This window comes from Chlamydotis macqueenii, chromosome 7, assembly GCF_036417535.1.
Source record: "Chlamydotis macqueenii isolate bChlMac1 chromosome 7, bChlMac1.mat, whole genome shotgun sequence".
NCBI lineage: Eukaryota > Metazoa > Chordata > Aves > Otidiformes > Otididae > Chlamydotis > Chlamydotis macqueenii.
In genome coordinates this window covers 11,055,362-11,080,641 of record NC_141562.1, presented here as the reverse complement: position 1 = coordinate 11,080,641, position 25,280 = coordinate 11,055,362, and the positions used below count along the sequence as shown (strand labels likewise).

Below are 25,280 nucleotides of genomic sequence, written 5' to 3'. Positions count from 1 at the left end.
CTTTTATAAGAGCTCAAAGGTGGGTCAAAGTTTGAGAAGAAATCCAAATTTTCTCTCTTTGATAAGGCATGCTTGAAGTTTGAGACGTGCTGCTAAAACTCCTTTCAAGAGCCACAAATAGATGAGGCTCAACACTCCAGTGGCAAATGAAAGGCTTCCATAGCCAGTGCTGCATATTAAAATGTTTTTGTCACCCCCATACGCTTCCTCTGCGATGAAGCAGGCCGACCCCAGAGAAAGAAAGAAATTAACAGCACTTAAATCATCCCAGCACTGCTTGGGCAAACACATGGCCTTGGGAAGGACCAGGTGGCTACAGACAACCTCCCAAGGACCCTGCCAACCTCCTCGCAGGAAGGATGGGGAAGGTGCAGAGGAGAGCAGCAGCGGCTCGAGAGAGGGGCAAGTGAGCAGGCAGAGGCCCAAAATGCTACTGGAGATAGGGTCACCGTCAGAAGAAAATACATCATTACCACAGGATTATTGGGGGCACATCGCTCCTAACGGCAGCATCACCTTTCAGTATTTAAAAGGCAGCCAGCAACTGAAGCCAGCAAGGCACTAGTATTAGTTATCTTTAACCAACTGGTTGACAAATAATAAAACAAAACATTTATCTTGCCCTCCTCACACAAGGCCAAACAAATTGTCTCTCTGCTCAGCACCTCAGAGTATCTCTAATCTCAAACATGTTAACACTAAAAGTAAGCAGTAATTAAACCAAAAGAAGACGTACAACCAAAGGAAGGGAAGCCTTCCTTCTCCACGGCCTCTCTGAAGAGCAATCCCAGCAGTGCTGCTCCACAGCCTGCTGGTGCTCGCACCGCTGCAGCAGTGCTGGCACGTGCTAGGAGCTGCACAAACACAGAAGAAAATGCCAGGCCACAGGCCCTTTCCCCACGGGAGCCGTCCTCCTCCATTCGGGCTCCGTGGAGCACAACAGACAACTCATGTAATAGCCTCATCTACACCAAAAGAGCTGTATCAATTGGGCTGGTTAAAATGAGTTAGAGAGGTCACTCTGACCCACGAGACAAAAACCCAACATACGGTGCGCAGGGGCAGAGAGGGGAAAATGGGATAATGGGACACTTACAGGAGCTTTATCAAGATCAAAATGGCATTCAGCTAGGGCAATGGGGACAGGAAGGCCCAGGGAAGAGGCAAAGAGTGCAGACAGAGAAGAAGGGGAGGGGAAGAGACTTAGAGGCATGACTTAGGCACAAAGTATCCAAAGTAGCTGTACTCTGAATACCTAACAATTAGTTGGTCAGAAAATTATTGCATCAAGTTAAGCCAGGCGAGCCTGAACTCAGCAGCACGCGACAAACAACGAAAAAGGAGAGTGGGCCTCAGTTCAGAAGTCACCGCAAGCGTCTGAGCACACTACAGCTGCAGATTATCAGTTTCAATAATATCATAGTTTGACTACATGACGACTTGATAATCTTCATCTGGAGAAGTCATGCCTGCTGCAAGGCCACTGGTAACTGAAATCGGAGGGCACAACAGCCCAGTGCCCGCTGGGGCTGGGCACCATGGCTGCTTGGGCACTGCGGGGTCAGCGCCTTCCTGCAGAATAGCTCATCCCCGCTCCGCTTTTCCTTCCAGACTCACTACGGTCTGCTGCGGATAGGCCAATTTAGACAGCCACACAAGATCCCACGAGGAGCTGTGATCTCTCGGGTGAAGTTATGCAAATTATGAGACTGGTAACGAAGAGAAGGAAATGAAAGGGTTGAGCCCGTCCTGCAGCACCCAGCCCCTGCCTGGCATTGCCCACCAGAGGGTTCAAAAGAGCGAAGTAGGGAACAACTGCTGGAAACTCACCTATGGACTAGAAAAGGGTGACCGCTGAAATATAAACCTCAGCTAGAAGGAGTACTTGATTTTCCTGGATTTCTCAGAGAACAAAAATCCGGAGTCTACAACCCCAAACGCATGACTGTGGGGAATGAAAGACAGGACAGGACTGATTGTCACATTTTCTTCGGGTTTCCCCTCACTGGACCCAAACAAACAAGCAGTAACTACGGCAAAAAAAACCCCTTCAGTAAGCATGAGAACTCGCCCATCCCCATTACTAACGCTGCCAGTGCAGGAACGGGAGTGCCCGCCACACGGCAACCTCAACCACCCATTTTGGGGTGATAAAGACGCACAAAGGATGGATTAAAAAAAGTGGCAGTGACAGTTTGGGGACCAAACCCCAAGCCCTGTCAGGACAGACTCGTGAGCCGGGGGGTGCAGATTGCCCGGCCAGGGCAGCAGTGGCTCCCACCTCCCCGGCCCGGCGCAGGCACAGGGGCCATTTGTTCCTGGGCTAAACCCAGGCAGTGCCGCAGCCCAGCCCAACCCAAACCAGCAGAGCTGGCGAGCACTAAATTCAGTCATTTTCCCCTCAGCCTCTTCTCTCAATTTCAGCTCTGACTCCTCTATCTTTTATTTCTTTTTCTAAAGACACATTTAGAGATGAAACCATTCATAACTGCCTATCCACAGACAGTTTGTGGCAGCATAATTGACAATGAGTCTGCTGCAAAAATGAAAATGCTGTTTTAATAACCTTGGCCTAAAATACATTCTGTTGTATGCCTCAAAGGGTTTCAATAAAAAGTCAACCTGTAGAGACATATTTTCTTGGCTTAAACAACAATCCAAAGCATATAAATGTAGTCCAACTATAATGACATATTTATAGGCCAATAAAGCTTACACTGCAGCTTTCATACTTCACTTAAAGGAAGTCTGTAAGAAGCAGTGTTATATAAAATAATTTGAATTTTTTTTTCAAACGATAGCCCAAGGAATACAAATATGCAACTTTGCCATATTTAACTGATACTGTTTACATTGCTTAGTTGCTAAAAATTTTTTTAAATGAAATAATTCCTCATTCGGTGACTTCCCACTGGTTTACCAAATATGGGTATACAAGTCCTTTTATTACAAAGAAAAATCCCCTAAATAATTCTAAAGACAAAAATAAATAACTAGCGGCCTTAGTAGTGAATGATTTAATCAGACCAATTCTTCTGGAAAAACAGGTTCTCATGTTCATTATGAATAATACATTCCTGAGCAACTCTATTTTTATATGCTGCATTGTTGTTACTCTTTATTTTTCTCAACCTTTGAAAGAAATATTCAGAAAGCTATAAATAGTCTTAAGACATAAACTGCTAGCATTCAATATTGACATATTTGTAGAAAGGGACAGAATGTATAACATAAATATCTCAACAGGCAGGAAAAAATAATTCTTAAAGATCATTTTTCAGGCTGAAATCTTGGAAGCTCACACAAAAAAAATGCCATTGCTCGATCTTTTATTTAATACAGTCCTAAGGAAAAGTTCTGCATAATTCACTAGCGATAAAAACAATGGCATTTTACAGAAAAAAAAAAAAGGACAATTTCTACAGAAAAGAAAGGCAAAGAGATAAAAAAAAAGATAAAAGAAGAAGGAAGAAAAAAGAGACAAGAAGAGGAAAAAAAAAGAGAAGAAAAAAAAAAGAGAAGAAAAAAAGGAAAGAACAAAATAGGAGACAGAACTACCAAATTTGAATTAAGGTGAACTTTCAGTTACAGATGCATGGCTTCTCTGGGTTGTGGATTAACCAAGTGTTGCCTTAGTTTTGGCTAAGCAAGTGCCACAGAACGTATGGCACAGGGTACACGCTGCTCACACGAGGCCTCACTTGGCCTGTTATTGTTTAAAGTTGCCCTGCTCCCAGCAGCAACGTGTTTAATTAAGTATGTTTGCGCCGTGCCACTTCTGTGGTTCTGTATCAGATATGTTTTCATTTCATCCGGGTTATTTCACCCTTCACCACTCCTGGACGGTGTGTGAAACCCGATTTTGTTTCTTCTGTGAAGTTTTTTTGAGCTCTTTGGTAGAGATGTAATTTCCTTCTGCAGCTCAGTTCAAAAACATCTAGTAGGAAAAATTTCAGAATCTACTCACTTTCATGGGATTTTTCTGTAATGAAAACATGCTGTTTCATAGGAAAAAAGGGGTCCAGGAGATCACCTTGTCTATCTAGGCCTTCTCAACACCTGGTTCAGCAACTTCCTCGTCCTCAGCCAGGGTTAAACGTGGGCATCACTTCAGACTCATGTATGGCCCGACAGACTCGCACAAGCAGGGATTTGTTCCCTTCAGACCCAAGTTCTGTACAAAGTGGTCTGCCCAGTCGCAGCTGCCCCACTCTGCCCCATGGGAAAGTCCTTTGCGAAAGACCCCCATGGGCACAGCACTGAGTGCCCGATTAGGAGGGGAACTGCGCTGCGGTGCTGGGAAGCGGTGGATGTGCAGATCACCTCTCCGATTGGGCTGATTAGCCTAACTAATATAGCTGTGCCGATGCTCTCACCAGAGGGGCCTTTCCATGACAGCGCACTGTGCTCCCTCACAGTTTACGGTTCTATTTTAAGGGAAAAACTACCCCATCTCATTGTGCTGGAGACCTACTGCAGATGTTATTGCTAATAAATCTCTGACCACTGCAGCTGAGTGTTGCTTGGTTGGCAAGATGCTGAGTATTGGAAAAGGTCTGTGGGCATACCTCATAACAGGCAGTAAACCTGCCATTTTGACAGCCAAGAAGATGCAACATTGGCAGCCCAAATATCTACGCCTTGGACACTGCATGTTATGCTACCACCTTCGCCTACAGCTCAGAAGATGACAACTCCCAGAGCGCAATGTCAACCTTGACCAACCACTCAGAATGAGAGAAGTAAATCTTCTTCATCTGGTGCGTGCTAAACCTGCACCCCATAGTTAAGCCAAACACCAGAGCTCATGGGTCGCCTACTGGACACAACCAAATAGGGCTCCTTCAAAAGCCATAAAGATCACCGTTCTGAGTTTTTCTCAGCTCCAGGAAGCAAAATATGCTTAAATTACTGGGCCTTTCAAACAGTAAAAAAAAAAAATCATCTTAGTACTAGATTTAAGAAATTTCTTTGATTGCCTTTCGTAGGCCAGATCAGTTGTCTGTATCAACGTGCCTCATCAGCTCTAAGTCTTCTCAAACCTTTTGATTCACTCCCACCAACCAGTCATGATGAAGAAAAAGGCAATCATAATCAAACATTAGACAAAATACCCTTTTCTACTGAAAAAAAAAAAAAAAGACACAACAATAAAGCCAGAGCCACCAAACAAAAAAGAGCAACATCAGAATGTGGGTTATCAAAATTATACCATGCAGTTTGCATTCCATAAGCGTTTTCAGTATAACCTCTACTTTCAAAGGCTTAACATGCAACTACAGTCTTTAGGTTTAAAGATAATTTTCTTTGGCTCCTAGGGTAGATAAGAGCAATTTCATAACTTACCACAAGGTTTTTTTTTGTTTGTTAAAAACAAAAACAAGGAAACATTAACACACAAAAGTTCTGTCTGAAAAACATTAAGATTATTTTGACACAACAAACAAATGCAAATAAATGTAGTGAGTAAAGAAGATGCCAGGGCAATAGCAGAGAAAATTACTGCATGTAATTATGAACCAGAAAAAGCCACACAGAAATGCAAAGGAAAACAGAAAGAATTGCACGGGTTTTTTTTGTTTGTGTTTTTTTTTTTTTCCTGGAGATGTAATGAAAAATAAGATCAACTTCCAACTGTATTTTAATCTTCCAACCTACGTACCTAACAGTGAAATGCGAGACTGACAAAGTCACTCCACCATTTGGTAAGATCAGGAAAATAAGATGCAGAAAATAAATTCTCCAAGACAGATCTTCAGCTTAGTGTAACGTGGCTTCGATGCCAACACAGTCGTGCCGTTATAAAACTGAACTTGGCCCTGCATCTCCTGTTCACACAGGTTCAAAAGCATTCCCTCACAGGCATCAGCCTTAGCTTTTAATTTCTTATCTTTCCACCCACTATGGCCTCAATTTGATGCTCTTCAAACTTTGGACATTTGTTAAAAGCTTGGTACAACAGTGAAACATCTCTGGGATGCACTTTAAAATGCCATCTCTGACAGCTACTATGCATCCCAGATCCTAATAACGCAAACAGGCAGGTTTACCAATAGGAGATCCATCTTCCTCAGACCTTGGGCTCCCACCACGGATTTTAGAGGTGTAAGTGTCCGTGAGGTACAAAAGCAGCCCCAGAGCTGCAAGCCTGTCTGCAGCCATCCAAGGTAGCAGAGCTACCATCTCCTTCAGGAACATAAAGCTCACTAGGAAACACTAGGGACATCTCCCTTCCAAAGAAGACACAAAGCTCACCTTATGGAGACAGGACAAGCACCAGAAGCAGGTGACAATCCTGCCCTTCCAGAAGATGGGATGTGAGAAGCGAAAGGCCTTTGCTCTCCCCTGCCTGCCAGAGGAGGCCTGGGGAAGATGTTTCAGGCTCCTCTGCCCACAATGCACAGCTCTACTTCTGCACACATCTTCAGGGTTTGAGCCTAGTGCTCAGGGACACGTCTGCAGAGCAGACAGGTATCACAGAGTTGCCCCACGCAAATCTTGAAGGAGCCTGCGATGAGCTCACCACCACTGCCCAGCCCACTCGGGTATCTCATTACCGCACCTCTGCCCAAAGCACAGACATACCTTGGGAATTGGCAGTGGCTTGGGCAGGATCAGGCTCACCCGCCTTCGAAAGACATTCGAAAGACACCCACAGGCCCTTCCCCACGGGAGGAAGTAAGGGATACTCACCAAGGTCAGCCTTTTCCTTCAGGATGTCTTTGAAGTTCAAGCCGCTGTTGAGCGTGGATTGTCTGTATCTTGTCAAGGCCTCCTTCTGCCCATTCTTCCCCACATCCATCGGCTTGACCGGCTCAGCCCGGAAACCACACTTCCACTTGGAGAAATCGGACTGTGCCCATTTTGCCAAGTCCTCAAGCTTCACAGTGACCTTCTCTGAAACAGCAATAACTTCATCCTGCAAGAAGTGGTCAGACAAGAATACAACACGTCACGCAAGGCTCCACGATGACTGATAAACCCATAATGCTGGCCCCCTCCACGCTATGGGAAAAGCCTATCTTGCTGTTGGCAGATTAATTTTTCTGTAACACAGAAAAGCTCGTACTTCATTTATTCCTCCTGCCACCTAAGAGGAAACACTAGTTGTTTACTTGAAACAAATAGACATGATCTAAAGAAAATTTCTAGGACCGGGGCAATGATCCTAAAAGGCATTTGAAATGCAGGCTGCCAAATCTCATTCTGTATAACCCAAAGCCTTGAGGGAAAGTTTGTTTTTTAGGTGCAATTAGCTGCAAATGTAAAAATTCATGGCTGGATGACTAATGGTTATAGCTAGTCCTGAAATAAATGGACTAAGTAAATCTCAGATTCTTGGAACTCTGACTCACCAGAAAATTCCTGTGTTTATGGTACATTTTCCCTATAATATACACAAATATTGAATTTAACTTTTGTCCTAAAAATTAAATAAAACTGTGATGTAATCCCAAAAGAAATACTACATAAATGTTATGTGCTTCCCACCAAAAGAAACTTGCACATTCTCATGTTTCTTAAAACCTTTTTCAAGATCAGAACTGTAATTTTTTTTCCCCCGTCTTAAACATAACATTCTAAGAAAAGCACTTAAACTTAGTTTAGCCTCCAGAACATACACTCAAATTAAACAGCTCTAATTGCTGAATTTTATCCTTCCAGGAAACAATCAACTCCTCTCAGTCATGATGAATAAGCAGAATGTTTTATAGCTGACTCCAGTGAGCAAGGGCTCGAGAAAGCCTCCAAAAATAAACAAACAAACATACACACATATCCAGCAAGATACACTCCAGATTTTTTAGTTAAAAGCAGAAATAATTTATATTGTAATGAGAGCTGGCTGCACACCACACCTTGCACACCACACATTTCTAGTGCTAAATAAAGTTACAGGTTCTTGAAATAAATAAATTAGAATCCAATTTTTCTCTCAAATAAACGCAAGTATTTGCAAAGGGGAGAGAAATTCTTTGAGTTATTAAACAAAGAAAAAAGCATGATTGATTCTCTCTGTGTGTTTTTTTTTCCCCTCACTGAACACATTCCTCAGGAAATAAAATACTGCTCAACAGGAAAAAAAAAAAAAAAAAAGAGAAAAAAAAAAGGCAAGCTTTATTGTGATAAGTTACACACAATACAAAACCTGAAGTATCTCTGGTAAAAAAGCAGATCTGATATTCCACTCTCCCTTATATAACACAAAAATTGCTTTATAAGCAGGCACCTTCATTACATTTAGTGCAATAACAAATATTTGGTCAGAAACGAATGGCATGCTTGTATGCTAAGCAAGCTTGTAATAAAATCTTTCCCTTTATCACTGCACAGCGTAAGAGCTTCTACCGCACAACAAACAACAACAGTGATGTTTTAAATCTCTGTTTATGACAAACGTCAATACTTTGTAAACAAGCACTGGGTACTACGAAGTACAATTTCAATGGATGGTTTCACCCAATTTCATTACACCATCCACTTGAAATAAAAAAAAGCTGTAGTTGCTATGCATTTTATAGCTATTACATGGTGATTATTAAATGTCAGGATGGAAAAAATAAAAAAAAAAAAATATAAATATCAGACTGCCTGCAGACAGTCTCAGCAGTTTCTGGGTGAAGTTCTCTTTTGGGATGTTAAATACCATCACCAGCTACTACACAATTTCTGATACTCAACACTAGAGAAATCTATTTAGCAGCAGTTTTAATAAAAACCTGACTTGGAGATCAGACATGTTTTTGGTTAAAATATTATTTTCCAAATAGCTCTCATGATCAAATTATTATGATTTCAATTACTAGTTTCTTCATATCCTTTCCAAGAACTGGTATGACTAATTTTGGCTAGCATACAAAGTAAGCTGAGCAGACAATTTATTAACCAAAAGAAAAGTACAATCACTATTACATCATCAATGAATAAACTTGTTTTTGAGAATACAACCTTCGCACACACGCACACGATGTGTACACAGGAAAAAAAAAAAGGAAAAAAAAAAAGGAACCCTACTGTAACAAGGCTGAAGAGATGCCGTTGCACTCGCTGGCTCTGCCCAGGCTGCCATTGAACGGGAACCAGAGAGGCAGGGGGAGAGGTGGCTTTTGGGGGGCAAGAGAGAGCACATCTCAGCCACACGCTTTCTGTGACCCCAGCATCACCACGGCCACGAAAACACGTCGCGTTCAGCATCCCCACACCCAAGTGAGGGGCCGGGAGAAGGCCCTGTGAAAAGGCCATCATGCGCTAACCTCAGCTCTTCACAAAATGGCACTGGGACTCTAAATACAGGCGCCGGGGTGCAAAGGTGTGCCCCAAACGGCACCACAGAGCAGCTAAGCACACAAGCGGACTGCTTGAATACAAAAGAAATTCAGGCTGCCACTCTGCCATGACAGAGGTTGTAGGCCGAAAGCCCCCATGCAGGCAGTGCTGGGTGACGGCCCCTTGTTTGGGCCACCCCATCACCCTCAGGGACAGCAGTGTCCCTGAGGGCATCCGGTGCCCGTCACCCCTGTGGGAGCCATGTCCCTAAGGGCGCCAGGCTGGCCCCAAATAGGCTGTGAGCCCCTGAGGAGGGCAGCTGATCGCAGGCCTCGCACCCACAGCTACTAGGCTGGGCCTTGCACCATCACCCAGCAATGGCAGGACTCGCCTCACTGCTGCTGGGCCAAGAGGGCCCATCTCGCGCCTGCTCTAACCCCAGCTCCGCTGCGGTCGACCCCCACAAAAGGAAGAGCTGTTCCTAACATTAAGGACACTGCTGCGGGGTTTTAGGGTCACCTCGAAGGAAGCGGGGCGGAGCTGGGCCTGGCCTGCAGAGGCTATGGCCGCAGGATGAGACCCCATGAGGGCGGCCGGCTGGCATGGCCTCTCCAAGCGCCTGGGAGCCACCAGCACCGGCCTCATCTCCTGCCCTTGTACCCTTAAGTGATCACCACGGCTGCACCAGGGAAACACGGCTGAGTTCACTTTTAGCCAGAAAACAGAAAAATTACCCTATGTATTCCAGGGCCTGCCTTGGGCCGCCCTGCCCTTCACACAGGACCTGCTCTCTCTCGCCACTCATTTTTTGAGCTCTTGCTCATTTTCGGCCCAATGTGGAGACAACCAGCCACATCCTCCCCAACTCCCCACGCACCACAGCAGTCACGAGTGGGACCGCGGTCCCCCTCCTCAGGCCACTGCCAACGCTGATCCTGCCAGCAAGGGATCGCATCTCCAGAGATATTTTCACCCTGGTGCCCCATCATACCAACACCGTCAGGCAGCAAAACATGGCTGGTAGCTTCAACCCCTTCCTTTTGAGGAGCCTGAGCCATGGGCAGCTTCCAAAGAGGCTGGCTAACATAAGAGGCCACCTGTCCCAATGCCACCCAAACACAGGTCATCCAACTATTTCACCAGCTCCGGGATTTTGACGCGCCTTGTCAAGCTTTCGCACATCTTTAAGCAACCCTTCCCAGCACTCCAACCCAAACTATGAGTCACAGGGGTTTTTATCTTTTTTTTTTTTTTGGATGAGCAGGTGACAAAAGAGTCTCTCTCTTTTTTTTTGTTAGACAAAATTGTCTCACAGCCCTGCATCACATAAAAGTTGCTTTGGGAGCCAGAGGAGCCCCCATAGCCATTTGATATCAACTGCTCCGCTCCTATTGCCGCAGCTCTCCTCAAGAAACCCTTTGAGTGAGATGACAAAGGAATACAGATGTTGAATAAATAAAAACCAGGTACATGGTGACACATGACTAACAAACCTTTAGAAGATTAAAGAAATCTGCTGTATAACCTTCATGTCATTCATAATTATATCTCTGTGTAAACATAAAAAACCACCCAGGTTGCATACAGTGCATATATATATATATATCTATACAAAAATCAACTTGTCGTGCATTAGCTATGCTCTGAAGTGCTATCTTTATGAGGTCTTCACTGAGCGGTTAAGTCTTTTATTGCAGTTTTTTCCCCGCTACAGCAAGGTGAGCTTTGCAGGAGGAAAGAGCCAGCGCCAATTTCAGCTCTGCTCAGGAACAAGATTTATCTCAGATGTGCCTTTTTGGATGCTGACCGACCAATGGCAACGCTTTTCCCAGCCACAAAGTTGTCTAAATCTCGAAATAAGTACTGACTATAAAAAGAGGCACTTTTTCTTCTGTTTCTATAAAAGCAGGTATCTCGTCAGCCTATAATTTTAGCACATCTTGTAAGACTCCTGAGCAAAGTATGATACTTTTACTATCAAGTGGGAAATGGGGAGATGGTTAAGAAAGACGGTGATACAAACCCTTCTCATCCCTCTCTTGTTTTTTAAGAGCTTATTGGATTTGCATTTTCAGAGAAATCATCCAGTGAGAAGGGGACAGCATCTCCTCGAGAGCCATTATGCTTAAATATTATGTCACTGTTGTCTAAGCAACCATCACAGTCTCCCGAAAGCACAGAATGCTATATTGCCTGACTCAGCAGATGGCTGAAATACTTACATTCATGGAAAGAGGTCAGGTAGTTAGAATAGTTTAAAGCAGATAATTATTTTTTAGAAGAAATATTAACTCTTACAAGGCAGGGAGTCACAGGGCAGCACAGGGAGGTCGTACATCTTGATTGCACGCCCGCATACAGTATGTCACAACTCCTCACTCATTGCCAATAACTAGGAAAGATTTATATTTTAGAGACGCTGAGGCAGCCTTAAAAGAATTACGGCGACTGAGATATCTCCAAATTTTGACATGCTGAGAATGTTTTCACTCCAGTACTTCCAGAGGTCATTTAAGGAATTCTGGAGGGCGCGAGCGAGTCGAACACCTGCTTGGCTGTCTCCTAAAATCAAATGCGTGGCCTAGAGAGAAACAGGAGACGTACTGTAAAAACTCTTGCCGATAATTACAGAAGACACGGTGTGTCATTTATCTGATCAGTGCGATTTGCATTAGAAAACATCTTCAAGCCTTTTTACAGAAACCTTTAGCGCGGCAGATAGCTGGGGATACGTATTTTACAACTCAGTACATTGCTGATGAAAACACATTCATCCACAGGAGCAAAAAATACAGTGTGACTCTTACGGACTACATTCACCGAGGATAATAGAACCACATATTTCATTTGGGCATAAAGGCCTTTATTATTCTGTGGGTTTTTCACATCCCATGTATTTTTTAGGGGTTTTTTTTTTTTTTGTGATTTAGGTGAAAAAGACCTTCCGGTACCTTGCACAACAACGCAGTTCTTGCCCCAGACCAGTTCCCTGCTCTTAGATCCCTTTGAGGAGAGGAAGGTCACGTTGCGGAGGTGGAGAAAGGAAGGAGGGGGCTTATTTACAAGACAACCCACTCCCGTAGCAATGCATTTACCTGGGTGTTTGAGAAAAGTACCGTCACCTTTACTTGACAGCATAGTCAATCCAAAAGGCCCTGTCAGCAGAGTCTATAGTCCAGAGCTCTTCTCTGCCATACAGATGCTACCAGGGCTCCAAGAGAGCGGTGGACACCAGGTCATCTCAATTCAGTCCTAATCCACTCGCCAAAAGTCACTCAGGAACCTGAACCCAGGTCTCCAGAGTCATCTCCTGCAAGCAGCACTTCACCCAAGCTTTCCTCCAGGGACCAGATTCAGCCCTAAAGGGGTAGAGAACGTTTGTACAGGACTGCTTTGCTCTCAGAGACTTTCACTGGAGTAAGAAGGTCCAGTGTCCCTGTCACCTGCTGTAGACTCCGCACATGTATGTGAGGTTTTTTAAGACTGCAGGATCACAGATTAGCTAAAAAACTGTGGCTGCATCGTAGAAGACGTCTGTCTCTGGGAAGTGACCTACAAGGCACAGGAAGGACTCTTCTGTCATCCACTCCCTCACTACGCGCTGCTCTTCCAGACCAACCTTTCTAGGCAGGCTGCAGACCTGGGCATCCAGGGCACAGCTCTGCCAGGCTGCTCCCATTCTGCAGGAGGGATCAGCGAGTGGCGGGGAAGCCTCGCAAGAGGCTCCAGCGCTTGGCATGGGCAGGGGCACCTTTCTGTTGCCCCTCCTTGCCCTGAGTGCCTCGTTTGGTGCTGTCTTCTCCCGCATCCCCTAGCCCAGGGCAGATAGAGGTATCCGAAGGATGCACGGAGCGGAGCTGACTGCTGGGGTCTGTGCTTTGCAACACTCCCTGGAGATGTCAGCCTGCAGGGACCTACAGAGACCACCGCCCTCCACTCATGAACCTACAGGGAAAGTCTTGAGAATGCAAACATGCACAGCCCAGGAACTTACCTGGCACACAGGAGAATTTTTAAGAGGCCAAGGCAGAACCTTTCATCTGTTAATCCTTCACTAATTACTTTAAAGGGCTATAACGATCTTGTTAAATTCAGGTGACAGGTATTTCCCCAGCCTACCGCGCTATTTCCCCAGCCCAAGCACAGCCGCACATAGCTGTCAAACTCAGGCCGACCGAGAACGCTATGTCCCGGCGTGTTCATCCCGTCTGCTGGGGTCCAAAACCCAAAACAAGAGACCAAGATAAAGGACACAGGTGAAGGGCGTGAAGCCCTACGGTATTCGCTTTCCCCTGTATCAGCAAGCAACTTTTTCTGTGTGACTCGGTATTTCCAAAGCGAGACGCGCAAGATGTCCTGGGGCAGGGCAGCACCGCGTTTTTGTAGGATGCTTTGTGGGATACTGGTGCACCTCAGCCAGAAGCGGGGTGGAGATGGAGCGCACGGAGGGATGGCTGAGATGCAGCTAGACGTGACATTTCTACCACGAGCCTCCTCCTTCCTTTCTGGAGTGGTTTCTTCTCCCTCCTCCCGCTCCCGAGCAGAGGTTCAAATTGAATTTATATCTGTCATTGCAGATAGAAGTTCTGACCAGAGAGAAAAGAGGCTTCAGTCAAAATGTTTTCCCGTCAGATAGCTCACAGATCTTGAAGAGTTGTTTTAGGCAAGTCGACAAGCAATTCATTCCTAATTTTGCCTACTACAGTTACAGTACGAAAAGCTTTCCTCATAGATTACATAATTACACTTTTCCTAACAAGGAGTACATTGCATTAGCAGGTTTAAATTATGCAAGCTTATTCTTTTGTCTTTTGTTATATTGTGTTCTATTGTGCTGGTAAAACAATATGTGCTTTAATTAGCAAATATCTGTAAATAATTTACTTGCTTTTCATACAGCAGAACAATGGAGCCAATTTTCACATACATCCACTGAGCATGTCTACGGGGTTTCTTGCCAGAACCTTCCATTGTTCAGCATCTGTATCAATCTGCCCATCATGAGCAGCTAATGTTCAATAACCCAGGAAGAAATTAAAGTTTTGGCCCCCGGGAGCAGCCTCAAGCCCCCCAGACCCGCAGCTACGCTTTGCAAAGAAAGATTAAAATATCCAGAAAACGAAAACAAACTCTTTTATTATCTATAACCCTGGCACCTTCGCACAGAAACATGGACGCCCGCCAAGCATTAAGGTCATTGGATTAATGCCATAAAACGCCGATGTTCATCTGACCTCCTGACTGCATTTTAGCTACGAAATAAAAAGCTCAACTTGATACACACTATGAATCACGCCAGCCTCTACTCTCGGCAGGGTTAACGCTGGGTGTGAACCCACGCTGCACACGCACAAGCGCGCACACACACTCACACAAAGGGAAAAAAAAGCTCTTAAATCAAGAGTGGATGACTGTTCGGAGACTTAAGGCATTGTTATTTTGAATGCGAACGAAAGGGCCAGAACAAGCACTGCAAGAATATTTCAATTATGTATTTCCCAGAACTACATCTCTGAGCAACTAATGCAAATATTGCTCCCACAGCACTAGAACTTCTTCCCGAATAAAAGCACATAAGAGCTTGAATCAGAACGTACTTTCTATATCATCCGCATATTGTTTGAATATTATTAAAAATGCAAAATCTATGTACGCGTTACTCTCCTGAGCAATACAGTAATTACGATTAAGGGACAAGCAGTACAAAAAGAGCCAATTTATCTTACTTGTGCTTAGCAATACTATTGTGTAACTAAGCAACTAAAGACAAAATATAGTCTAATTAATTCACTCCTATGCTTATTTAAAAGACACAATTAGAACATTTTTATTTTCCAGCCTGCACAGTATCTCAACATGCTTGAGGGTGTACCATGTGAGGCCTATTATTCTCCAAAGACAAGAGTTTAATGTTTAGTGCCGCTGATCAGACTGGGAACAGCAACTCTGGAGAGCAGTGGGTGTATTTTGCAGTCTGAATGCACTGGGAAGCGGAGGGAAAGTGAAAAAAAGAAAAAGAAAAAAAAAAAAAAAAGAAGGGCATCTGCCTTAAGTGACCAGCTATGCCAGATTGCTGGCTAATGGCTAGCAACATGTGGCTTCTCTGAGCAATATCATTGCCCTCTCCTTCCCTTGCCAGCATATGCTGCTGGTGGCGAGAGAGAGAAAAACATACAGAGTGGAGACGCAATTACCAAAACCATGATATTTTATGACAAATGCCATTCCTCTAACACTGCTATTACAGTGCGCCTGATTTCCAACGCTGAATTAATTTGAGCAAGCGTACAGTGGAGATTGATGCTATTAGCATGATTTTTAAAGCACCCTTTAATAATCACAATCTGCATGTTTGAAGCGCGTTGTCATTCCCAGTGTTGACAGATACGAGCATAAGGCACACACCGTGGAGACGAAAACGGGGCTGATCTCATTTCAAATAAGAGCATACAGATTCCTATGTCTCCCTCAAAAAAAAAAAAAAAAAAATCTATTTCTGTGCACAGGGAGTAGCACGTTTTTCAAGGGGGGTGGCAATAAAGCACTGGCGCTGTAAGACACCGCACTTGGGCCAGCCCGCGCTACCTTTACGCACTGGGGTGGGACTTCCCCAGCCCCTCGGAAATGAATGAGCCTTTCGAGGGATGCTGTGAGCATCTGTCCCAAAACAAAGCGACAACACACCCACTGGCTCTCTCAACTTTCTGGAAGAATCTTCTTTTGCCATTATAAATGACATACATTTATGGTATGATTTTTTTTTTTCTTTTTTTTTTTTTTCTTTCCTCTCGATTAGTCTGAAAATGCAAAATACTGCTAGGGAAATAATTACAGGAAACTCTCTCTCTCCTCTCCTCTGTGTGAGCAACGCTTACGCATGTAAATTACTTGCATGAGTAAGGATTATTTGCAAGGCGAAAAGCATTGCATCAGATCCCCAGTTTGGGAGAAGAGATGAAATCAACATGAGTTTGTAGTAAGCTTAGCTCCTGATGAATGAACCAAAGGCAGATCCCCACCGACAGTCCAGCCTCAGCGGAAGCAGCACTCGTAACGACGCAGGGCAATGCAGGGAACGTCATATTGGACAGAGTAAATTAGTCGCTTGTTTGGGGTTTTTTTAGGAATTGTACACGTCACATCAAATACCACCTCTGGATTTAACGAGCACCAACTTTGATACATATTTTTAAGCCCAGCTTAATTAATGCCAACACCTTTAAAAACAGGAAAATACAAGCCACTAACAAGCATTTTGCTCTAGAACTGCTTCTGCAAAGGTCAGTCATTCCACAGCCCCACGCCACCCCTTGGAGCAGAGAGGAGTAAATGAGCCAGAGAAGCATTCGGCCAGGACCCCGTGGGCTGCAGGGCTCGGGGGCTGAGCCCACCTCGCGCCCCCGGAGCACTGCGGGTCCAGGCGTGAGGGGACTGGGCAGGGGCTGGCTGCTGGCACCCACCCGGCATCTACTTCTCACAGTCGGGTGCCGGAAAAGCTGGGGGCTGCTTTCCACATGCGCCCCGCAAAACAGTCTCAAGCGCGACAGCATGCTCTTACAGCCGCTCCCTCTGCACCTGCGCAGCCCCTCGAGCATCATCCTCCGAATCCCGTGCCCTCGACTGCCACCACCAAGGTCTCTCTCTTCATCCCGTGCGGGAGGTGACACAGGAGATCACTCCAGCCCAGCAGCCGCTTGACAAAAATCAGGGCAAGGTGGTGACTTCCTCCAGCAAAACAGATGCTTTCTCCATTTCCACGGTGGCCCTCCCAGGAACAGAGGACGGACACTTTTTCCCCGCTGGAGGGAAGGGGTAGAAGGCTGCTCCCACTCCGGCCAGCGCTGCACCTGCTGCAGCGTTTGGGCTTGACAGCAAGGTCAGAGGCAGCACATCTGGGCTGCTGTGTTTTAAAAGCAGCAACAAAGTTTTCAATGGAGTAGAGCAAAACTCTTCCAGCTCACCTAACAGCATCCCCAAAGGCACCATCGCTCTCAGAAAAATGCCTCCGCTGCTCCTGTGCAGTAAGACCACTGGTCCGAACCCAATACCAGTCGATCCCAGCCTCTCCACACACGTTGCTTGGGATGCGATGAGCATCGGGGGCCAGGAGCACTCGTACCTACGGCGTGAGACGGTCCCCATTCCACATTTGCAGTGCACTGAGACTCCCCAAGAAGCAATCTCCGGCTGTCTTCTGGGGCCGAAGGAGAGTTTCTCTGCCGCGCTTACGGGGATGCTGAGCCTCAGGCGGAGGGACAGGTACCTCAGTGTACGCACACTTGGGCTTGAACCCTTTGCTGGGTCTGGGCCCCAGCACATGAAAACAGCCAGTTTTAGCAGCAGTCAGGGTTATATTTAAGTCTGGATGATTAATTCAGCTAGCTATAAAAAGACATATATTTACACTTATCGCTGATTAGCTCAAACATTTGGCAATCAGATAAAATACGCCATCAGAGATTTCTGAGTAAGAGAAGCATTACATACCTCCTCGCTTCTCTTTCCTTCTCGCAGCCACTAGCTGAACGCTGTCATAGTGTTAACACTGCTATTACGGAAAACAGGCGGCGAGCTGCTTCTATTAATCACGCCGCTCGCGCAGGTAGCTGCTAGCGACTGTGCCTAAACCTCCAGTGGGCTCGATCGCAAGCCTGCGGTTTGACCCCACACCCCCCTCACCAACAGTTCTATCGACAGCATCCACGCCCCTGTTGCCTTTTGCCTCGGACACCGTGGATTTGCGGTACATCCCCGCTCCCTGAATGCCAGACAAGGTGTTTTACCCCCTCGACAGTCCCACGCCACAAATAAGTTCCACCCCGACGGCTATCAGCCGCCTCCCACTCGAGAGCTGCCTCTCCTCCCGCAGAAGGAGCGCAACCCGGAGTTCGGAAGCCCTGCGATCCGGCTGCTTTGGGGACAGACAGGGATGTCATTTGGGTAAGGAAGGTGACGGCGGGGCGGTTAGGCGAAACAGCCGCCCCGCACGCCGGTGAAGTCAGTTACCCACGGACAGCGCATCGCGAAGCAGCCTTTTGTCTGTCGGCTGCTTGCAGAATTCAGATCGTACCAAACTACTAAAAATCGATAATAAAAAATAAAAGAAAAAAAAAAATCATTCCGATGTCTATAAACAAGTTAATGGAGTAAGTGAAAACAAAGTACATTTCTTAATGGGAGTGTTATGTTGCCCTCTCTAGGCCCTGGCTCTCAGTGCCGGTTTCTGTAGGCTCCCTGCCAGAGAAGTATCACTCAGAGCTGTTGCTGCTGCTGCCGCTGCCGCTCTGCTAATGAATGACTAACTGAGGCCAGGGGGGAAATGACATCACCGGGGTGTACAGCACAACTGCATCAGGAAACTTTTTACCTGCTTTACATTCGTCATAATTATTCTACACAAGACGACCGGCATTTGCATAATTTCAAGGCGTGCCATTATCTTAATTGAAAATTGTTTTCATATGGTTGAATAATGCAGAATGACATCAGTTAAAGCCCCAATGAAACGCGCAAGTATAATCACACGGCTAATTACCAGCGGTGTTTGCATGTAAAAATAAATAAAATTGTGCATATTATTAGGAAGGTACAGGCAGCTGAGAACTCTCGTACCGGAGCAGCGTTTTATTCGTAATGGTAGGATTAATTTTCTCTGATGTTCTTACCACAGTAACATGAGCTGATCATTAAGGCGTATTAAAATGATTTGTGTCCCTTCCCCCCGCCCCCCCCAAATATCTTTCATTTTACACACACACACACACACACGAGACACGCGCAGGCACAGTTTTAAATAGTCACCACGGGCAATTCCACAGCATCCATTGCTCACTGTCATCGCCCCGATTCTTAGGAGAAGGCTCCCTTATCTCGGTGGCACGCACAGAAAATTAAAGTGAAGCGGCGGCAGCGGGCAAAGGTGGCTCCGAAACGCGTTCCCACTGCGTACGCGCGGGCAGGGGTACACGGCTACCTCGGCACCTGGATCCACGCGTGCCCCTTGCCCCCCCCCCCCCGGCATCTCCAGCAGAAGTTCCCCCAAAACACTTGGTGCCCCCCCTCCACCTCGGGGACCCTCCCCATCCCCGCAGCCCTTTCTGGATGGAGGGTACCTCCTCCATCCCCCTCCCCAGAGCACGGGCCGCGCTGAAGCAAGAGATCTGAAAAGCCAATAACGGGAGGGAGCGGGGATCGGGGCGGGGGGCGCAACCTGCGCGGCCCCATCCCGGGCGGAGCGGGGCGGTGCGGGTGCGCAGCGCGTTTGCGCCGGCCGCTCCGAAATACGCCCAGGCATCTCTGCGAGTTATTTGAATGCATTATTCCCGTACCTGTCATTTATCACTTTATTCAACACGTCCCCGCCAGCTCCACAGCTTTTGATCTCCCTCAGCCTCCATTTCGTAATTTCCGCCCTCTTAAACATATCGAATACTAAAAAAAAAGCCCCGAACAATATCGAAATCCCCCCCCTTCCCCAACCTATTTTTTTTGCCTCTTTTCTGTGTGGGCTTTTTTTTTTTTTTTTCTTTTTGTTAACGAGCCCGGAGAAGGGCAGGGCGAGCCCCGCACACACTCCACTGCTCGCCGGGCCGGGGGTACCCCGCACCCCCTCACCCCCCCTTCCCCGCCCGCACAAGTTCCCGGGCAGGGCTCACCGGAGCGCCCCGACGGCGCGGCCCCTCCGCGCTGCCCCGCCACGCACAGCCGCGGGGGGGGGGACGAGACACACGGACACGGGTGGGAGAGGGGACGCGGGGGGTGAGGAGGGGAGGGTGCAGCCGAAGCCCGGGCATGCAGGTGGGGACGGGCGCGGAGGAAGGAGGGGTGGGGGGCTGGGGGGGCCGCTGCGTTTACCACCTCGCCATGGTCACTGGTCCTGCCCTGGGGGGTGTCCTCGGGGAGAAAATAAAGTTTGGCGCTGGAGAGAAGTTGCCGGCTGGTGCGCTCCTCCCAGAGCAGCTGCAGCTCCGCGATGCAGGCGGGCTCCTCCGCGCGGCACCGCACGAAGAAGAAGTCGCCGAGGGAGAGGACCCGCGCCCGGCCGCCGCCGCCGCGGCGCTGGAACCGGAACGCCCGGTAGAAGACGTAGGGGCCGTGCGAGCCGCACGGGGCGCCGACCCACTGCGGGGAATAACAACACGGCGGCGGCATCAGCGCCGGCTCCGCGCCGCGCCGCGCAGCAACGCGCAGGAGGGGAGGGCGGAGGGGAGGGCGGGGAGGGGAGAGAGGAGGGAGGGAGCGGAGAGAGGGGAGGGAGGGAAGGGGAGGGGGAGGGCGGAGAGGAGGTGGGGGGGAGCGCGGAGGGGCGCGGAGGCTCCGCGGGGGCGGGGCGGCGCGGTACCTGCAGTGCGCTGCGCTCCATCGCGGCTCCGGCGTGATTGAACTCAACATTCTCCCAAACTTGTTGGCGTGAATGGAGCCCGGCAGGTCCTGGCAGGGCAAAGCCGGCCCCGCCGCCCGCCGCCCCCCGCCGCCGCCGCCCCCGCGCCGCCCCGCCGCCGGCGGCGCCCCCCCGCCCCGCCGCGCGCGGCGGCGCCCCCCACCGGCGCCCGCCCCCCGCCCCGACGCTCCGCCGACGCCCCGCCGCGCCCCGCCGACGCCGACGCCCGACGCCGGCCGGCCCCCCGACGCCCGCCCCGGCCCGGCAAAAATGCCGCGGGGCGGCGGCGGGTTCCGCCGGGGGGGCGCGGGGGTGGTGGGACGGCGGCGGGGGCCCCCGCGGCGCCCGGCGATTTTTGGAGAGCCGAAAGGGCGGGCGGGCGCGCTGCGGATCTGACAGGACCTGCCTGTATATGTCTAATATAAAGACCATTTCCTGCGGCGCGAGGGGCGCTGCGCGTCCCCCACCGCCGGGCCCTGCGGAGCGGCGCGGAGCGGAGCGGGGAGCGGGGCTGCCCCCGGCCCCCCGGGGCCCCGGCCAGCCCCACCGGCGGGCCCTCTGAGGGCGGGCGGCTCGTCCTTAATTTATTTATCGTTTTTCCCCGGGAAAGGAGGAAAGTGGGTTATCGATTATATAAACACATCAATATTCATGCGCGGAGAGACGCGGCTCGGCGAGGCGCGGGGGGGGGTGGGGGGAACAAAAAATCAAAAAACTAACGGCGGCGGGGGCACGGGGATGGGCGCGCTCCCTCCGCGCCCGCGGAGCGCGCAGCGGGAGGCGCCGCCGCGGGGTCGGGGGCTGGCTTCGCGGGAGCGGAGGGGCGCGAGCTGGCGGGCAGGGCGGCTACGCGCCCCGCGGAGGTGCAGGTGGGGGGGGGGGGGTGTCTCACCTGCACACCCCCCCCCCCCACGCCCCGCCCCACGGCGGCGGCACACGTCGGGGACAGGCGCGGGCTCTGCGCGTCCCGCGGAGCCTCCGCCGCGCACAGACCCGGGGCCGCCCGCAGCGCCGGGCAGGGAAAGTTTCAGCCGGGTCCCCGCGAGCCGCAGCCCCGCAGGTAGATGCCGCTGCGGCGGTGCGCGGCCCTCCGCGCCCGCGGAGCCCCCTCCCCAACCCGGGCCGTGCCGGGCGGGTCACTGCGGGGGTGAGTTCTGTCATTTCACCGCGCTTTTTCCTGGGGTGCTGTCCCGCTCCGCGCCAGCGCAGCCAACCGGGGCTCGGCGGCGCGGGGTGCAGCGGTGCGAAGCGGCTCCGCGGGGCCCTGCCGCTCCCCCCCCCCCGTTCACCAATACTGACTCTTTCTCCCCTTTTTTTGACTCACTCCCCCCAAGTCCCCTCTGCCGACCCTGGTCCCGGGGGGGACGCACATGCACCCCCTGGAAGCCGGTCCGGCCCTGCCGCCGCGAAACAGCGGGGAGGGAAATAAATAGATAAACAAGCAAATAAATAAATAACGATCCTTGACAATGACGGCAGCGGTGACGTCAGCACCGCGTGCACCACGACACCGCGCGGCGCAACAAGTGCGGGGGGCGGCGCCGCCGCGGCCGGGGCGACCCCTGGCGCCCGCCCGCGGGGCCGCCGCCGCGCTTTTGGGTGCGTTTCGTCCGGAAACGGGCTCTTCCAGAAACTCAGCCTCCCCTATGGCGCGTACGGACAACGGGGCCCCGAGCGAGGGGGGCGTGACGTCGTGTGACGTGATGTGCCAGCAGCCAGGGCGCGAGGGGCCACCCCGCTGTCAGCCGTGGGAGATGATTTTTGGGGTCCAGGAATAAGGAGTGACCCCCGTGCTTGGCCACGGGCGGAAGGCGCGGAGCAGGGACGGGACTTCGGGCCCCACTCGCGATGGTGCCGTGCAGGTGGGTGACGTCGCCCCGACGTCCTCGACGCATCCGGGCGGGGCTGGGAGGTGATGCAGGCGACACTCACACCTCGACGCGTCCCCGCTGAACTGGGCGTGCGGCTCCGTTTCACCCCTAGCGCGCTCGCTCCCGGCCGGAATAACTCGCATTTCTCCAGCAATTCACCTTCGTTTCACCGACCTTGGCGCGTTTAATCGGGGCTGTATTCTCACGCAGATAAACCGCCCTGACACGATTGTTACAGTACGTTGGGCGCAAACGGGTTTTTATTTGTTTATTCATTTATCCGGAGGCAGGTGGGGCTGCTCCTTTCCCACAGCACACCATCCGGCAGCACGGAGCGCGTCTCATCGCCGTTTGTGCCCGAATCCCCCCGCCTGTGCCCCGGCAGCCCCGGCCCAGGCGCTGCCGCCGGCCTCGACGCTGGCCCTGCGCTCCTGCCCGCTGCACGGACCCTCGCTCCCGGGCGTCCCCCTGAGCCACGGCGCTGTAACGGCTGTCGGGAAGGTGGTGAGGCTGGGCAACCACTCCATCGCTCCTCCGAAGTCCATACTGGAGCTTGCATCCTTACGGGTTACATCTGAAGCCGGAGTTCCGATGGCAGGACGATCCCGTTCACCGTGGGACCCAGATCTCCAGCATCTAGAAGGTCCCCTGAGTAGGTTGGTTTCTTCTCACCTGACTTTATCTGCAGGTTTGGTGTCCAGTCTGAGCTGGTGGCCCAGCTTCACGCCTCAGACGCTGGCAGAGGCAATTCCCAAGGGCCAGCCGCCGCTCGCGGGGGGCACCCACCCTGCCACGGGTTCGGGTGCCCTTCGCTCAAAGAGAAGGCGCACGGAGCCGTCAGAAGAGGATGAGGTGTGCGTATGGCCCGTCGCCCCACCGGTCCCTTCCCCACCACCCCCCTGGTGTCCGCGGGGCAGGGGAGGGGGCCCAGCACAAGCAAAAGAAGGGGTTTACCCTCCATCCCCATGGCGCCTTCCCCCCAAAAAACTCTTTATGCTTCAAAATAATAATAATAATAAAAAAATTACACAGCTTGTTTACAGCCAAAATTGAAATTCCACATATAATCAAAAGTCAGATTTTTGCCCTGCAGGCACTGGGTAGGTTTCTTCTTATGAATATTTTGTAACTTTCTCCAGCCAAAGAAATGTGCAAAATGTTGTAATGTTTCTGTGCTTTCCTTTAGACATTCCAGGCTTTTGCTTAAGCTTCTCATAAAAGGCTATTTTCAGCGGAGGGAGGGGAAAAAAAAAAAAAAAAAAAAAAAAGCAAGCTACAGTACGCTGAGTCAATAAAGCAACGCAAACCCGTAAAACGCAGCGATGGTACCAACGGCAGATCTGTAGATTACAAGGGAAATAAGGTGGGATCAGACAGCGCTAGCTGGAAGTGAATGCGCAGAAGCCAAAATCAGACTGGTCCTCAGAAACAGCCAAAGTGGAAACAAAAAAAATCAAAGCGTGCGCTGGGGCCGGCGAGCCAGCTCTGCTTTGGGGTGCCTCAGCTCGCTTGCTGATTTCCCACCCGGAGCTTTTCTCTCCCAGGATTTTAGGGCACAGAGGAGTTTTACTGGGGGCACTCGGGGTGGGAGATGGAGCTGCGAGGGCAGTGGCAGCCCCTGCACCCGCTTGGCGCGTGGGGCAGGAGGCCCCGTGTTCCCTTCAGGAAGTTTGGGGATCAGCCTCTCGCTTCGGGAGCCCTTTAGATCAGACGTTTGAATCGCCAGGAAGCATTAAAAACACCCAGTGTCAGAGCGTTTATCTTCCCTCCAAAAATCCCAGCACCTCACGTGCGATCAGCCATCAAACCCCAGCCTTGGATTCCTGTGTGCTTCTGGAGTTGGGTTTATTTACCTTGCAAAAAAAAAAAAAAAAAAAATTTGCCTTGCAAAAAATAAAATAAAATAAATAAGTTATTTATTCATCCTGGTGTCGTGTTTTTAAGCTCCCCTCTCAGCCTGCTAGCAGCTCGCCCGGCACAGGCACCCCGTGCCCCAGGGCTCCCGCACCGGGCTGGTCAAGAAAAATAGTCGTCACGGAGCATCGAGAGATTTAACGGTAAAGAAGTGGGGACGGGTCACCCCCAAACGTGGAAACGAGGAGGGTGCCCGCGCGGTTTCTGCCTGGCCGGTTGCTAACCAAGACACACTTCTCAGATGCTGTTAATTGAGTCTGATGAATTTTGCTCCGGCGGGACCTATTACGGGCAAAAATACAAGTGACATCAGAGCCGTAACTCATAAAAATCAAGTCCCTGAATTACATCTGAGAGCAATATGAAAATGCAAGTGGGATTTCAAATGGTATCAAATAACTTTCTGTCGTACCTTATTAATACTACAGAGCTAATAGCAACAGCCATATTATCACCCTAATGTCATTACACACACGCAACACACACAAACAGTGCGTGTGTAATTGTAACAACATTATTTTGTTCACACAGCCTGAAAAAATGTGATTAGACGGCGGCTCCGAAATGGCAATATTCAGTCAGGTATGACTTGTGTATTGGCTCACAGCACACTCTTCTACTTATGTAAAATTATGCCTTGTTTCGTGCGGCGGGAGCACGGACGGCTGCGGAAGAAAGAGGGAGCCGGGGCCGCGGAGATCATTTCATGTCGAGTCGCAAGGGCTGAATTGTCATTTCAAAGCTGGAATACCGTCACTGGCTGGCGAGCCGTCCCCGGCTAGCCTTTCTTGCCTGTATCGCTGCAGAAAACATGCTAATTTAGCTGCTAAAAATAGCTGCCTTCTCAC

General features: G+C 49.8%; 1 protein-coding gene across 2 annotated transcripts in view; it reads right to left on the bottom strand.

Annotated features, from left to right (window-relative positions):
* ARID5B (AT-rich interaction domain 5B) overlaps positions 1-20,685 on the bottom strand; it is a 117,034-nt gene extending 96,349 nt beyond the window's left edge. The window contains exons 1-3 of one of the 2 annotated variants that reach the window (XM_086752592.1): positions 20,609-20,685; positions 20,125-20,388; positions 6,694-6,919 (exon numbers count right to left, since the gene is read on the bottom strand). In XM_086752592.1, coding sequence (XP_086608718.1) covers positions 6,694-6,919; positions 20,125-20,388; positions 20,609-20,629 — 511 coding nt within the window. In that variant the 5' untranslated portion in view covers positions 20,630-20,685. Of the gene's footprint in view, positions 1-6,693; positions 6,920-20,124; positions 20,419-20,608 lie in introns of those variants that run through there. The other variant, XM_086752591.1, reaches the window with a different exon arrangement.
* Between the last annotated feature and the right edge of the window lie 4,595 nt (positions 20,686-25,280).